Below are 17,405 nucleotides of genomic sequence, written 5' to 3'. Positions count from 1 at the left end.
TTTATTTTATGAACAGAACTAGTTTTTCGATTAGTAAACCTTCATTTGATTTTTTCATTATCAGCAAGTTTGGTTAGGTTATGGCAGTTTAATTTTATAATTAACAAATTATAAGATTAGGATTTTTTGAGAGGATAGCAGGCTTACCTGAATGGGATTTGTATTCCTGTGCCAGTTTGGACTCTTTCTGATTTAGGTAAGCCTGCTATCCTCTCAAAAAATCCTAAAAAATCTAGGCCCTTGTGCTCTATGCTACACCCTTAACCTCAAATTATAAGATTAATTTTATAATTAACTAATAGTGGAATAAAAACTACTTAGATTAGCATCAGGGAATATTTTTAGGCATCCTAAAAAATATCAAATTCTAGGGGGCCGAAGCCCTGAAGGAAATTACCTTTTTAGTTACCATTGGTCCCTCCACCAGTTTTTATTCTGCAAACCACAAACACAATACAATTGTGGATTGGAAAGCTGGAAGAAAGTAGAAGCATTATTAAAACAAACAAAATCAGGACAAGGAGAACACTCAATGTTTTGTTTGCACTTGGAAAAATGTTGTTGGATGGGATTAAAACCCTGCAAAAGTTGTTTGTGTAAAAATCAGACTTGTAGGTTTTTAATATGCACAAACAGCATAATCTCGATGTCGTTTAGTCCTAGTCCTAAATATGATAGCGACTGAAAAGGTATGTGTGGCCAATGACAACAAAACCAAATGGGTCCATCTCCCCACTTCACAGCTGCTGCACCCTTTGTGGAACTTGAAAGATTTTAAGAAGAATATATACTTATTAAATTCAAGGAAAAGATAAGCTAAGCGATAATGTTCAGGCAATGATACCAGATAGCTGTAGACAAAATAGGCAATAAATAGCAGTTGAACATTGGGTGGTAAGTTCAACAGTTGCATTGAAACTTAGCGTTTCTTTTGTTAACTTTCATGAAATTTAATAGTAAGAATGTACAGAAGATGTTGATATAATTGTTCGGTAAATGTTGAAAATAGATAGCTTCTATCACCAAATTTACATTATTAAAGCGAAACAGTCAAATTTTGTGATAATCGATTAAGGCCATTAACTAAATAAAAATACAGACATATTTACTGAAAAGCGTTTTTGGTAGTTCTTTATTGAGCGGAACAGTTTTGTGCTGCTTCTTGCATTCAGTAGGTCCAATATACAACAAATTGCTGATCACAGCCTTACCCTCTCTTTGTAGCCAAACTGTGAAATACCATTGGTGGTATAGTTTTTGAAAAAGACACACTCTCTCCCTTTAGAAACAGCGCCAGCTGGCCAAGGTAAGGCCGTTCTCCTTTCTTACTTTTAACTAGATATTTGTTGAGAGCACAGATAGTTTTGGAATACAGATATAGACTTTAATACTTTCTCATATTGATTAATTCAGACATTTTAATATTTTAGGTTATTTAAAACAATAATATGTATTTACATACAGACCAACTTCTATTGCCTCTTTTGGTTTTTAATACTTATTTTCAGAACATTAACATAAACCTTAATATTTGATTGAGAATTATATTTTGTCGTTAAGTACCATTCATTTGTTCTTGTTATTATATCTGTGTTCTGTTATCATATCTCTGTAATTGTTTAAATGTTTGTTCCACTTATGTGCTGTGCTTGGCTGCATATAGAATTTGAAACAATTGTCTAAATTAAAAGATAATAATTTGAATACACTAAGTGGTGAAATAAGTGTTTTGTTTCTAAAGTAAATAATATATGTGAACTATTTTATACAGCGGATACAAAAAATAGCATTATTCTTTTCCTTGTACTCCATCGCAAAGCGAAGGTATAACAGCTTGTGGTAATAGCTCACTCTAAACTAAAACCATTAAAAAATATATAAAGCTGTCACTTTGACTGGGATGGTAGATACATAGGATAAATATGCAACGTTAACAATTTTTTATTAATATTACCGGTAACAGTCTTTTAAATTAGGTAAAGATAGTACAAAATAATATACAAATAGTACAAATAGTATACAAATCGTTGATTTAGATATACAATATAATATACATTAAACAGAGGAAATCAATACTTTGCCTTTTTTTTATTATATAAAAACAAAACAGATCATTATTTATATTATGAACACATCAAATGTATGTTAACTAAAATAAAATGTCATCACTACGATTAGCCGGATTAAACAACTTACAAATTTGTAAAATATAAATCACTGCTTGATTTTGCATCTAAGTTTATGTTTTCCCAAAATGTAGAAAATGTACAATACCTAAACGGCTTATTTACAATTTGGCTTTAAGGAATTTTATATCCAAATGAACTCTATTAACTGAATGATTCCTTTATAATTATTAAACCTTTTACAATTTTGTTCCTGGAAATGGATGGTAAGATTTTAGTTTGTAGCTAACAGGTTCTTAACACTGAACATAAAAAAACCTGATGATCTTCACACGGATACAATATAAAATATAATCGTGTTAAATACCTTATGAAGGTAAAAATGAAACAGGACATATAAAAAATACAAATAACCAAGATTAACAATTGGAAATTGCATCTAAACCACTATCAGTCTTAAATGGTGTAAGGAACCACATTTAATTTCAACTTGAATTTTATGAGGCCAAAATACTGACTGCAGCTTATCTGGGTGGAGTAAATCAATACAAATAAAAAATCCATGATCTCTAAATAATAATTACTGAATTAACATTATCTTTGATAAGCAAAAATTATACAGTGGAAAGTTAAAGATAAAGTAATGTCAAATAATGATCTACATAACACATGATCAATCTACAAGTCTAAATAAAACTAAATAAATAGTGTAAACACACAATAAATATTTACTCCATTGATTCAGTGGCGGCTGGATCAATGACGTAGTACAGAACGTTATCTGACAACAGCTGGTCTGATTCACTGACTGGTTCGTCAGTCAAAATAAAAGCACTTGTAGATCCTGGAAACAAATAAAAAAAAAACAAATTTTAATATCTTCTATGAATAAAATTATTTATGTAAGACAATATTTTCTTCTATAAAGCCTCCTTCAGATCAGAGTAGCTTTCTCATTTTTATAGAGGTTTTAAGGTTATAACCTGATTTAAAATTAAATGAATTTTTATGTAATCACTTAATTTTGGCAGTATAATTTAAATTTTACTAGTAGTGTTATTTAAAGGTTCATAATGGACTTTTTCCATCACAATGGTAAAATGCAATACACAAACTTTCTGAATCTGAAATCTGAACCCGTCCTAAGGTGAAAACAAACTTAACCAACATATTACACTAGGGATATATCGACTCTCGATACCCCCGATACTAGGAGATTGGTATCGGTATCGAAAATCTATCCTCAAAAGTTGATTCTGATACCGATACGATACCAGACAGGTCCGTGAAGATCGCATGATACTTTAATGAAGGACTTAAAGACAGGGGTTTGTGTAGTGTTACCAATTCATTAAGAAAATTTGGTAGAACTAATCTATAAATGATTGTATCCGTATCGATATTAGGAATTGATAAATTTTGTGATCAACACATCACTAGTCGTAATAATTATAAACAAAAAGTTACAACCAACATTGCTGTAAAAATTACGATTCAAAAGTTTTTGCAGCTTTTGTGATTTTCCCCATAAAATATCATATTATTTACTCTCACCAATATCCAAATACGAATCAACAGCTTCATACTTGGGCTTATTATTCATCATTCAACTGGGGTATTCAAACCCAAATATGAGTAAAAGATGTGTCAAGAATATAAAAAATAGTAGTTAACACAACGAACGCGTAAAGATAGTGTTAACGACATGAGTAGAAATTTAAAGCACAAGCCTAGACTATTTACGCGAGTTACGTACACTACTGTACCTATGACCCGTTTTTAATCAATAACAATCACTACTCATAACTTTTAATAGAGGTTATGTTTCCGTTTATAACCTCTCATTGCCACTGACAGAGATGCAACGACTCATTGTACCGACCAATAATTGCACCACTCATTAACAATTAAATTGGTGTTAACAGGTGATTAGTTGCAGTTCGAAGCATTACAATTTTACTTCTTTTCTCCCAATCCTTGAACCACATTGGTCCGTTATTCATGTTGTCAAGTAAAACAATGCTGTTAAGTGAATTTTTTTAATTCAAAGAACTGAACTGAAACGGCTAGTTAAAAAAACGGTCGTAGGAAAAATGACTTAGATAACTTTCTTACTGACTCAGATCATCTGTTTCTTTTGCATTTACTAAAAGTACAATGATCAAGGAAAATTCCTGCTTTGGGTCCAACCCAGAAATATTACACATTACCCTATCCACCAACTATCCTCCAAGCCATTCACAATTGTTAAAATATGCATTTCCCACCAAAGACAGTGAATTTTTCAGGAGTCGTATACTTGAACTCAACAAGACGAGATTTGAACTTTCAAACTGAAGTCTCGTCTCTCAGCCAAGAAGACATCAGTAACTTACAATACTTTGTATCACAGGTCACGTACCACTTATCGTTTGAATGTCACTGATGTTAATCAAAGTCGAGTCATCTTCTGATGGCTGTTTGGTCACCAAGTCATTGTTTAACAGCAAACATCCGTCAGGCAAAACAACCGGGAAGTTCATCACAACTGGGCACTGATCATCTGAAAACATTCATACAATACTAAAATTATGCCAATTTAAATTACAACTGGCAAGTCAATTATAGCTGGAGAGCCCAGCCAGTTTGTAACTCTAACACAACTGTAACTAAAAAGATTTTGTTACTAGAATAACTAGAAATAGAATTTCTCTAGGCCAAGATGGCAATTTGCACAGTAAAGGGGTATAAGCTAGCTTAGCTCAAAAAGGTTCTGGTATGCCATACAATATACAGAAGACACAAAAATGCACAACATTTTCTCCCCTGAGGGAACTTGTCAAGTGTAGACAAAGAGAGGACTTGTAATAGTCAAATTTGAAAATAATAATCTCAAATTATTATTTTGAACTGAGTCAAATTCTTTTTTAGGCTTTGAGTTAACACCTTACTAATCTGTGTCCTCAGAATAGTTACAAAATAAGACAAATATGAACACGCCTAACAAGAAAATATTATTAACAAATATAAAAAGAGATAAGATTAGTAAAAGCTGGAAGTAGCTTATAGTGGAAGAATATTAGGAAAATCGACCTAACAAATTCGGACTAAGTGGAAACTTAGTTTATTTTCCTCCATAAGAATAACATGGGATTTTTTTATTTAATAATAACTTTTATTATTTATCTCAATAACCATTAGAGATAGAGCAAACATTGTAATATAAAAAAGATGTATTTTTAGATGTTCTTTAACCTTTCTATTTACAAAAATTCTCTAATATCAATAGTTTGTGAAATATTGTCAAAAAAGTGAAAATTGGCCGCCATTTTCCAAGATGGCGGCTGAAGCACAGCAGGGATTTATGGGGACTTTTGAAATTTTATTTATTTAGGCTTACTAAACAACTGTGCACAGTCCCGCCGAGAGGGGGGGGCCAGCGGGGGCATTGCCCAGGGGCCCGGGCCGGGCCTGGTCTAAAATGTAGTATGTAGTATAAGTAGTTATAACGTAATAATATAATAGAGAATATTGCTGAACGTACTTTTTCAATAATTTCACAATCCATGTTGTATTTAAAATAAAACATTTTTAACGTCTTATTGATGATTTATGATGAAGATTTATTGATGATAATTGTTACAAAAGTTTTAAGTTTAAGGCTTATTGCGTAAGCTGTGGGGCACTGGCACTAATGTCTAATGTGATATTATTACCGACCGCGACGCACGACGGGTGACCATAGAATTTAAACAAACACGGTGTTTATTTAAATTCTATGCGGGTGACGCTCGCTACGATTCGTAGGATTGTATACCGGCCACGGGCAATTTCAGTTTCAGCCTGACTAGCCTGAGGGAAAAAAGGGAAATTTCGGGCTTCGGCGAGGGAGGAACTGTCGAAGCGAAGTGGAAACACTGTTTTAGTGTCAGTTCGTTGTTTTGATTGTGCAGTGAGTGAGGTTAATGTTCTGTTCTGCTGTTTACCGTGTGAGAAGTGGCGTTGCCGGCGTTGGTTTTTCTAAGCTTGTTTTGTTGTGAAATGACGATCGTTCTGTGTATAGGCCTAGTTTATTAATTGAAAAACTGTGCGTTTCTGAGAGTTTTGTAACTACAACTATGGACCCTTATAAACATAAATCGGGGGCCCTTAAAAGAAAAGAACGAGAAAAGCGACTTGAGGCTAGTAAAAAGGGATTGCATTGAGGACGTTATTTGAAGTTGGTTTAAAAAAAGAAGATTCTAGTAATGAAGACGTATCATTGGAAAGTGCATCAAGAAGTACAGAAATCTGTTGTAAGAATGATAAAGATGACAATCAAATCTCTTCATTTCAAGTTGAAAACGAACAGCCATCCTCAAGTAGGCCTAAGCCTATTCAGCTTGAAACCCCGGCGCCGTTGCGTTTGGGGGATGGGGGAGTGGAGTGGGCCCGCGGCAACGATTGCCCAGGGGCCCGAGATTTCTCTCTGCGGGCCTGACTGTGCAAAGTTTCCACTTAGTCCGAATTTGTTAGGTCGAATGGCTTTATTATTTCTAAAATTCTTGGACTATTAGGAAGCTTAATTTAAAGTGAGACAAAATCTGACCTGAAACAAAAGAGGTGGATACAAAGTCTTGCTAACCACTCATCAGCATTAAGATATACCCAAAAGATTACCCGATAGGGATTTTAATATTAAAATAAACCACTTTCTTTGTAATCAGCCATTTTACTCAATATAAGATTATCTGTCAAGAACGTTGACTACACGATACTTTATTTAATGTTATAAACTAATTTCACATGCCACTGTATTTGTATGAGACCTTCACTATTAAATAAAATCTCATTTACGTAAAATAAATATTTTAATAAAATTATTTAAATTTAAAATTGTTGCTGACAACCAGATGATTCCTTTTGACTTTGGTATAGATTATCATAACTGTTGCCATCATTAATGGTAAACACAGACCTAGCGTTGTGAGGCCAGAGGGAGAGGGAATATCTTGAACAAAAGCAACAGGCATCGAGAGAACTTCTCCATCTAAGCTGACTAACTGTTGTATGTCTGTAACAGAAATGTAACAAGTGAGGAAAACTGTACAGGTATACATTTACAGCTACAATTACGACAAGAAGGTATGGATTGTAGAAGTTGCCTTTATAAAGCTATATTACACAGAAGCCAAAGGTCCCAAACATGACGGATTAGAAGAATTTTCTTGATAACCAAGCCACTGTTTAGCCGTCATACTCAACTAATCATCAGCAGCTTTTTTATTTCATTTTATCGCTACAAAAAAATTGTATTGGTAGAGAAAAAGGTGTTCACTGAACTTATAAAACATATTTTACACAGATTTTATTGAACAGGTGCATGTTCCCGTATTTTACACTCGAGAACACAAAATTACACCACTATCTCTCACTCACCGTCAGTTCCTTGTAGAACATTTATGTCGAACGAGACATTCTGAGTGTTACCATCTGCCATAGTTGTGACCAGGTTTGTAGTAGTCAGCTGAGAAATATCTGGCATTTGCACATTCTCCATGGCTTCATCGGGATCTAAAGTACAAAGAAAAATAAACATACAGTAGACTCCCTCTTAACCGGAACGGTTTAACCGGACTACACTCGGCGGAAATTACATCTCTTTAACCGGACAATTTTTATCAGCACATCGGTTTAACCGGACTAGATCGGTAGGAAGTGGGCTGTACTGAAACGACTGTTCTCGTAGGAAATATTTGAGACCAGTGATTACGTGTCTAAACACAATGCTCTCCTTAATTTAGGTCAAATATTTGGGTTACATAACAAGTTTTCGGGGACGTCGGTTTAACCGGAAAACCCGTTATCCAGACTACTTAGTGATTTTTACAGCTTAAAAAAATAATTACTGGACTTGAGATAAGTGTTACTTCTTGTTGCTTGTCTTAAAACTTACAACAATATTTAACATTGTGAATCACCACTGACCAGAATACCACAAAAAGTATATAAAATGATAACCTAAATATTAAACAAGAACTCGTTATAAATGAATAACACACGAGTATTGTTAGTTTAAAATGATGAAAGATCATAAGTGATCTATTGACAAAAGTACAAAAACCAAAAACCTGTTCAGTTTTCTCCGATACTAAGTAAACCACAGCTACTGACCATCGACGTTGTCTTCCTCCATCAAATCGTCTGCAGCAGTTTGCAGTATGTTACTGGCGGAAGCATTGTGGACTGTAGGCACAGAACCACCTTCTTCCCTTCCCTCAGCGTGTTTGTTTACTAAAAAGATGAGAAATATTGTTACACATTTATTGACAAATTAAGGATGAAAGTAGAGAGCAATATACATCTTTGGCTTCTCCAATGCCACAAAAAATTAAAGTAGTGAAATTAAAGAACTTGCATTGATTTATCTTTAAATAAAATTGTGATTTGTCGCTGGTTTTAACAGTTTTATGACACAGGAAATATTTTGAAAGGACATTCACCTGGCCGGCCAAAAACAAGTGATGGCAAAGTCAAAGAAATCCAATAATTCTGCATCAGAAGCCTGAAAAAATTTATATCCCGAGTTCTGACGAAGTCTTACCTAAATCAACACTCCTTCATGTTATTTGTAAAAGATTACTTCGTGCCAACAAAATTCAGTTAAGACATCACATTAAATCCGCCGATTGTCCTAAGGGTACAGACTTTGCCAGTTATGAGATTCGTAACAATCGGAATTTTATTAAAAGAGTGCTGTTCTCAGACAAAGCCATATTCCACGCAGGTGGTTTTGTTAATCTTCACAATTGTCGAATATGGAGTTCAGCAAAAACTAACATTGTACAGGAACATGTGCCCAATTTGCCAAAAGTGAACGTATGGTGAGGGTTAATGTATTACCAAGTGATGGGCATTTCTTTTTCACTAAAAAAAACAACAAAACATTCAGTGACATAATTTATCTAGATATGCTAGAACAATTTTTGTTTCCTCAAATGAGGATGTTGAAGAGTAGCGCCTATTGCCTGTTCTCCCAGGAGTATTGATTTGATCTCTTTGTACTTTTTTGTAGGGTTGTGTAAAGAACATTTTTTACGCTGAGAAAATTTGTGATTTGTCACACCTACGTGTACAACTTTAGAAGTGATTGCCATATGTGACTCCAGAGATGGTACTCAACACTTGGAAAGAAATTGAGAACCGCTTTGATATCTGCAGAGCAGCTAATGGAGCTCATAAACAAATGTATTAAGGTATGAAAACACCTTCGTTCATTTAGCTTCAATTTGACATTGAATCCTTAAGCACACGCTTGTTTTTTTTACGCTGGAGTGTGCGCGGGGATCTAGCGGACACCCAAATAAAAATGGGTATAAAAAAGCATTTTTTTATTAATTTCTTTAAACTTTGGACGTAATATATATATTCAATTTATCATATTGTTGTTTAAGTCTAAGATAATACCATATCCTTTAGTTGATTTGAAAATAATAGTTCGAACCCTTTCATGATGAAATGTACTAATGGTGTTAAAGAGGGGAAAATTGCAGTTAAAAAGTTTTTATTGCAAAGAAATGTTATTTTTAATTTTACAAAAGTATAATATTTGTATTAAACCATCAAATCAATCAATATTTCATGAATTAAAACATTACCCGGTTTGTAGAAAATACTGTACAACAATTCAAAAAATTAAAAACATTCTTTGATAATGTATGTTTTTTTTTCAAACATCCTTGTCCAATGGTTGGTTTGGACGTACTTTTAAACACACTTCACAAATACTTTAAATTTTCTCCCAGAAGATTGGTTTTTTAAGGTTTCACACTTAAATTTGGTCTTGGCGTCTTTTTGTCCAAGGCAGACGGTTATCAAGGCAGACTTGTCTTTGCACTGGGAGGCTACGTCAGTGGACTCTATGGTTGGACATTTATATCTAATTGGTTTCCAAATAGGCCTAATAAGTTTTTTGGCAAACTTTCAATACTATCAAAATTATACTGATAAAGTTATTAGTACTTATTATGATAATAGATCTGAGACACTACTACGCACGCGGGGGTACACTAGACCCCCCAATGAACACTGTACTGGTAACACAAGCACGTAAGTGGGGGTATGCCAGACCCAGGGGGGTGATAACAGGTCAATGACTTGGTCAAGACTAACAACCCTGCGGCCAGAAGATAGCATATGCTGTTTTAGGAAGCTAGTGTTATGCGTGGGGGTATGTCATACCCACATGTGCGCGGTTAAGGGATAAATTGATTAATTTATCTTCAATCAGTTATTTGTTTAATTAATAGCCAAACTTGCCCTACTTAGAAACGAGTACTATTAAAATAAGTAGTCAATTCAACTTAAGCCCATAGCTACCTTGAAAGATGCAGGTTTGATAACCATGTAACAATGAAGTTGAATCCACAATTTTTTTAACCTTGGCTTGAAATTTCTCTTGACTAACTTAAGATATCTTACTAGTAAAATATAAAAACATCTGATCTTATTGTAATGATTAGGCCTACCATATAATGAATTTAACAACTTAGGTCATCTTACCATATTCTACACTGTCCCTTCCAAAAGTCTAAAATACAGACTAAGGGCATTTATGTCTAAATTAAATGATTAAATAGAGATCTGTTTTTAACACTTACTTGAAACTTTTACCTGTTGCACATTAGTTAGGAATTGAGTATTGTCCCATTCCTTAGACTTGTCCTTGTGAAAAGCAGCGAGATGTCTCTTCAGAGAGCTCCTGTAACGGCATTGTACTTTGCAATAAGCACACTGGTATCTCAAATGCCTGCTTCTATGTTTGCAAAGTTGCAATTTCTAAAACAAACAAAAAACACAAGGAAAACAGTGTTCATAGCCATTTATTGTACTTTTTCATACATTCTAAATAAACATAACTTCTAAGTAGATGTGTGCAAGGGACCCAATTTTTGAGCCAAGCATAACCAACCAACTAAGAGTAATCGTAGGCAAAGTCACAAAATTGAGCTGAGTTTTTATTCTCGTGGTTTCAGAAAGCCTTTGCAAAGATTGCACTATACCTATAATTTCATTGTGACAGCAAGAGATGTTTGAGCTAACCGAACTACAAGTGGACTGATGTTTATTTATATATCTTTATAAAGCAAGCTAAATCAACTTACCTGTGTAAAAACTTCTTGGCAATCTTCACACTGGAACACTGACTTTCCATGGATCTGTAGATAATGTGAATTAAGTGTTTTTTTTGACAATAAGTTGACCGAGCAGAGATCACAGCTAAAATTACCCATGTGAAGTTTTAAATGTTTTGTAAAATTGGATCTCTGGCGGAATTTCTGGAACAAATATACCATGTTAGCTATAGATCTACTTTTGCTACAACCACAAAAATGAGTGAAAGACACCGTGATGCCTTGTGTAGTTTTGTTACTGACTAAGGTCAGCTGTTTTTTTTGTTGTCAGAACTAGGGATGTGTTGATTCTCGACCACCGATTCTTGGACATTAGTATCAGTATTGAGAATCGATTGTCAAGAGTAGTGATACCCGACAGTGGTTGAGAAAAGTTTGAATACATATTCAAGATTCTATCAACAAAATTTGACAATGGAATTTCAAATTTTAAGCAATAAGTTGCAGCATCTAAAAATAATTAAAACAAGGTCAGCGATGTATTAACAACTTAAACACACACAAAACACCTACAGACCATGAAAAATCTGTGTTTTGGTATAACATTATTTCCAGCGTTACAAAATGCAGAGATATTGCACGGTAGACAATTCAATGACAGGGGACCGGCAAGCGCCTTGCTAACTGGAAATAATCATGTTGATACTGGTATTGTGTAGGTCATTGCTGATTAATGATTAACTTATACAGAGTCAGGCAACATGCCATTGACTTGCTAACTTGAAAATATTGACTGAAGTAGAAATCAATTTCGTCATCAAGTTCTTAATATTTTGGCCTATTGGAAAAATTATATTTCCAGCATAGACTAGATTGAATACTTTAATTAATTATCTTCGATACCAATAATACATTTCTAATATTAAGCCCAGATAAAGAAATATTTGGTTTCAATCGGAATAATTTAATCTTGTTCTCTAAGTACAGTACCACAAGGCAAAACGGAAGCAGGTAGAATTTAAAGAAAAAAATAAGACTTAGTTGTATACATTGGTTGAAATAGAAGTGGCTTTACCTTATCACAAAATCTGCAAGTGTGCGAAGGTTCAGTGTGCATGCTTTTCTGGTGGTGGGAGAGGCCTTTTTCACTTTTGAGCTTCTTCAAACAGATTGGACACTCCTGATACAATCAGATCAATAGGGGTAAGAAAACAAACATAAAACCTTAGAGATTTTATGGAACTATACATTACATTCCCATGCATAATGTGTAGCCAGTTTTATAAAAAAGGTTATTACACATACTTTCTCCCATTAGCCTGTCAACAACATTTATCACGAATAAGCGGAAGGAGTAACTAAATGATATTTTATGGGGACCGTAATTTTTAGGGCAATGGGAATAGTACCATTTTGTTTAAAATCGTAAGAACCTTAACACACTGAATTATAATTCGGTCATTTATCATAAATGAATGAATCAGTGTCTGTATACGACCTCAAGAAATGTCAGTTGCAAAACTCCAACCAGTGGATCCAGTCTCTTAACTACCCTAATTCCGACTTAACGGATGTTGAAAGCTTCTTGAGAATTTTTGCCATGGTCTCTCCTGCTGTATTCGGCAAAGTTCACCTCGTCTTGTCTCAGAGAAGAGGTGAACCATTTTCCTCAGTAATTGCCAATTGTTGTTCTGGTTCTGTATTTATTTGTTATTTGCTATGCATGTGCTATTTATTATTACTTCTTATTTATTATGTTTAAAGCGCTTAATGATTCTTGTGTGAGCATGTACTTTTTCCAATTGTAAATTATAGCTTTGCATTTTTGTAGGTATGGTATTTACTATTTATTGAACAATGGCTTTTGTCATTGTCATATGCTTAAATAATCAGATGATTATTGTTATTGTTTACATTTTATCTTTTGTGTTTAATTAGTTCTGGAATAAAGTTTACTAATTAATTTACGTGTATTTTGTCATAATATAATTTGAAAATTACTTAAACTCATATGATGATGAAAACATATTTACGGTACTTTTAATCCTGATCATATTAATTGTTCTATTTGATTCTCATCTCTAAACTAGGCCTATACAGTCTATTTGCTATTTGTGTTCATTACCCATAAAACATTTTCGTGCTTTTGTGAATGAATCACTAGTCCATCCATTCTGGAAAATCTTTCTCCACAAGTTGAACAGCTGTAGGTTTTTTCATCTGAAAAATGCATTTAATACATTTAGATCAATTACAAGGGACAAACAATTTCACACTTAAAAGTTTTTAATTATTACTAAACTAATTACAGTAGTACCTAGATAGTTTGACACTTTATGGACTTAAGGGATGTCGAACTATCGAAATGTTGAACTATAGCGAGTAAATGGAGTTTAATATACAGGAAAGTAAAAACACAAGTCTTATATAGAAAGCACCCAAATGTATTAAATACTAAAAAGCTTAACAATTAATTTCACTGTTCAGTAGTTAAGTCTCAAGTCAACTATAAATGAAAATTAATGTTCAAGTCAGCTTAAATCACATTAGTAACCATTAAATATCACTTGATAAAATAGCTCAGCCCGTGTCGAACTATCGAAGGTTTACTAATTACTTTATAAAATAAACGGTATCAGCAATCTGACACATACTTTCTCCCATAAGCTTGTCAACAACCTTTACAGGGTGTCTACCAGATTTCTCAAATGGATTTCCCGACTTTTCATTACCATTTCAATATAAATCCCGACCAAAAACTCGGTCCATTCTCCATGTTACTACACCTTTTTCCGTCTCGTGGTCACGGTATCTTCGTCATCATATGTTGTCACTCGTGACGCAGCGAAATCACTGACGATCGAAACGAATCACATGCCGAGAAAATCCCGTATTAAATGTGGGGGTGTGTGAAGCAGCAAAACATTTCAATTCAAAGCAACGATTCGATTAAAAAAAATGTAGATGTAACTCGATTCGAAGCCAAAGGAATTTTTCTATTCATACTTTTCAGTGGAGTGAAATATCTGTTTTCAATCATACATTAGAAGAAACAGTATTTCTAGAAATATCAGTGAGCTTCTTGCCTAGTTCATAATTTTTACTTGCAGCATCATGTTGTTAAGCATGTTACCTATTTTATTGTATTGATTTTATAAATAAAAATATGTTTGGGTGTAAACAAATAAAAACCTTTGTAAGATTTAAATTCTGAATCTTTCAATCGGTTTACATTGATCAAATAAGAGGATAGAATCAGAACTACAAGGTATACATAACTTCTTGTTTGGCGAAGCAATGTCTCAGTGTATGCCAATGCCATGTACTTGGATGGCAATAACCTGTATGATGAAGCAATGTCTCAGTGTATGCCATGTAGTTGGATGGCAATAACCTGTATGGCTAAGCAATGTCACAGTGTATGCCATGTACTTGGATGGCAATAACCTGTATAGCGAAGCAATGTCTCAGTGTGAGTGTATGCCATGTACTTGGATGGCAATAACCTGTATGGTTAAGCAATGTCACAGTGTATGCCATGTACTTGGATGACAATAACCTGTGCTGTATGGCTAAGCAATGTCTCAGTGTATGCCATGTACTTGGATGGCAATAACCTGTATGGTGAAGCAATGTCTCAGTGTATGCCATGTAGTTGGATGGCAATAACCTGTATGGCGAAGCAATGTCTCAGTGTATGCCATGTACTTGGATGGCAATAACATGTATGGCGAAGCAATGTCTCAGTGTATGCCATGTACTTGGATAGCAATAACCTGTATGGCGAAGCAATGTCTCAGTGTTAGTGTATGCCATGTACTTGGACATGGCAATAACCTGTATGGCTAAGCATGTCACAGTGAAGGCTATGCCATGTACTTGGATGGCAATAACCTGTATGGCTAAGCAATGTCACAGTTTATACCATGTACTTGGATGGCAATAACCTGTATGGCTAAGCAATGTCTCAGTATGAGTGTATGCCATGTACTTGGATGGCAATAACCTGTATGGCTAAGCAATGTCATAGTGTATGCCATGTACTTGGATGGCAATAACCTGTATGGCTAAGCAATGTCTCAGTATGAGTGTATGCCATGTACTTGGATGGCAATAACCTGTATGGCTAAGCAATGTCTCAGTATGAGTGTATGCCATGTACTTGGATGGCAATAACCTGTATGGCTAAGCAATGTCACAGCGTATGCCATGTACTTGGATGGCAATAACCTGTATGGCTAAGCAATGTCTCAGTATGAGTGTATGCCATGTACTTGGATGGTAATAACTTGTATGGCTAAGCAATGTCTCGGTGAATAACTTATATAATTAATGTCAATCATTTGAATAATGTCAATAAAGTTATATGGATATTGATAGTCAAAGTAACAGTATCAATGTAACAGTCAACTATGTATATGGATGGAAGTTTTGCAACTCGTTCATCCCTAACTTTGAAAGGTTAGATTATTCCCGACTTTCGGCCAAAATTCATGACTTTTTCACGACTTTTCCCGACCTTTCAAAATCCCCGACTTTTTCCCGAATTTCCCGGAATTCCCGACTGGTAGACACCCTGCTTTATAATGGGTAAGCGGTGGGAGTAACTATGATAATTTTGTAGAAAAAAAACACAAAATTTACAATAACTTTTGAACCGTAATTTTTACGTAAATAGGATTTGTACAATTTTGTTCAAAATCTAAAGGTCTTTAACATAATAAATCTTAAGCAAAATCGTTTGGGCTATTTTCGAAGAAATCAGATTTTTCCGTTATTTAATGGGTTATTTATGGGAAAATCCCCATTAAAAATCAAAATTTCGAAAAATGGAAAAAAAAAACGCCTGGAGATACCATGGATTAGTACCTACATACCAAATTTAATCTAAATCGGACTACAGGTGTGGTCTGTAGCTCTGTACACATCCACTCATACAGACACACACAGACATCACTTCGAAAACCACTTTTTTGGGTTCAGGGGGGCCCAAAATGGATATATCCACTCAAAACTCAAACTCGAAAATTTTTGACAAAAACAATACTTCCTCCATATAAACAAATAACTCTCATTTTTACTTTCTCCCCCTATACCATAGTATATGGAGAAAGTATTGTTTTCGTCAAAATTTTCGAGTTTGAGTTTTGAGTGGATATATTCGTTTTGGGTCCCCCTGGACCCAAAAAAGTGGTTTTTGAAGTGATGTCTGTGTGTGTGTGTGTGTGTGTGTGTGTGTGTGTGTGTGTCTGTGTGTGTGTCTGTGTGTCTGGATGTGTAGCCTACAGAGCTAGGGACTACACCTGTGGTCCGATTTCAATGAAATTTGGTATGTAGGTTCTAATCCGTGGTATCTCCAGGCGTTTTTTTCATTTTTTTGAAATTTTGATTTTTTATGGGGATTTTCCCATAAAAACCCATAAAAAACTGGAAAAATCGGATTTTCTCAAAAATGGCCTGAACGATTTTGATAAAAATTTTGTATGTTGTAGCCCTTTAAATTCTGAACAAAATGGTACAAATCCCATTTCTGTAAAAATTACGGTTCAAAAGTTATGGTAAATTATGTTATTTTCCCATAAAACCCCCATAAAATAACAAAAAATAGGATTTTAGACAAAAATCCGGTTTTGATTTAACAGAGTATGTTATGATCCTTACAATTTTGATAGTTTTTGTCATTTTTTAGAAAATTTTATTTTTAATGGGGATTTTCCCATAAAACCCCATAAAAAACTGGAAAAATCGGATTTTCTCAAAAATGGCCCGAACGATTTTGATAAAAATTTAGTATGTTATAGTCCTTTAAATTCTGAAGAAAATTGTACAAATCCCATTTCCGTATATTTACTCTCACCGCTTACTCATGAGAAAGGTTGTTGACAATCTTATGGGAGAAAGTATGTGTCAGAATGCTGATACCGTTTATTTATGTTAGCTTAAGGATTACATTGAATATATAGTCCAGGCGCTAAACGGGTTGAGTATGCACTGAAAGTCTGACAAAATTTGACTTTTGATTATTGTTGGGGACATCTAGTAGATGAAAAAAATCGATGATGTCGCATTTCTAGGGTGGTCACAACTCAGGGGGAGGGGGGGAAGTTGCGCGGGTCATCGGTTTACGTTTTCGCGTCTAACTCACAAACGGTTAATGATAGAAAGGTGAATTAAGCGTCTATCTACG

The 17,405-nt window shown here is 34.4% G+C and overlaps 1 protein-coding gene across 4 annotated transcripts in view; it reads right to left on the bottom strand.

Moving 5' to 3' along the window:
• Positions 1 to 2,039: 2,039 nt before the first annotated feature.
• LOC128985944 (gastrula zinc finger protein XlCGF48.2-like) overlaps positions 2,040 to 17,405 on the bottom strand; it is a 49,183-nt gene continuing 33,817 nt past the window's right edge. For 3 of the 4 annotated variants that reach the window (XM_054405947.1, XM_054405949.1, XM_054405950.1), the window contains 9 exons: positions 13,344 to 13,438; positions 12,294 to 12,398; positions 11,249 to 11,422; positions 10,745 to 10,922; positions 8,259 to 8,378; positions 7,524 to 7,658; positions 7,063 to 7,158; positions 4,528 to 4,668; positions 2,040 to 2,970 (listed from right to left, as the gene is read on the bottom strand). In XM_054405947.1, the coding sequence (XP_054261922.1) occupies positions 2,855 to 2,970; positions 4,528 to 4,668; positions 7,063 to 7,158; positions 7,524 to 7,658; positions 8,259 to 8,378; positions 10,745 to 10,922; positions 11,249 to 11,422; positions 12,294 to 12,398; positions 13,344 to 13,438 (1,160 nt within the window). In that variant the 3' untranslated portion in view covers positions 2,040 to 2,854. The remainder of the gene's footprint in view (positions 2,971 to 4,527; positions 4,669 to 7,062; positions 7,159 to 7,523; positions 7,659 to 8,258; positions 8,379 to 10,744; positions 10,923 to 11,248; positions 11,423 to 12,293; positions 12,399 to 13,343; positions 13,439 to 17,405) is intronic. The other variant, XM_054405948.1, reaches the window with a different exon arrangement.

This window comes from Macrosteles quadrilineatus, unplaced genomic scaffold (assembly GCF_028750875.1).
Source record: "Macrosteles quadrilineatus isolate MER2022 unplaced genomic scaffold, UCM_ALF_1.0 Scaffold_2__2_contigs__length_208266976, whole genome shotgun sequence".
In the NCBI taxonomy this organism is placed as follows: Eukaryota; Metazoa; Arthropoda; class Insecta; order Hemiptera; family Cicadellidae; genus Macrosteles; species Macrosteles quadrilineatus.
The sequence above is the reverse complement of the archived record's forward strand: the minus strand, read 5'-3'. Positions and strand labels throughout refer to the sequence as shown.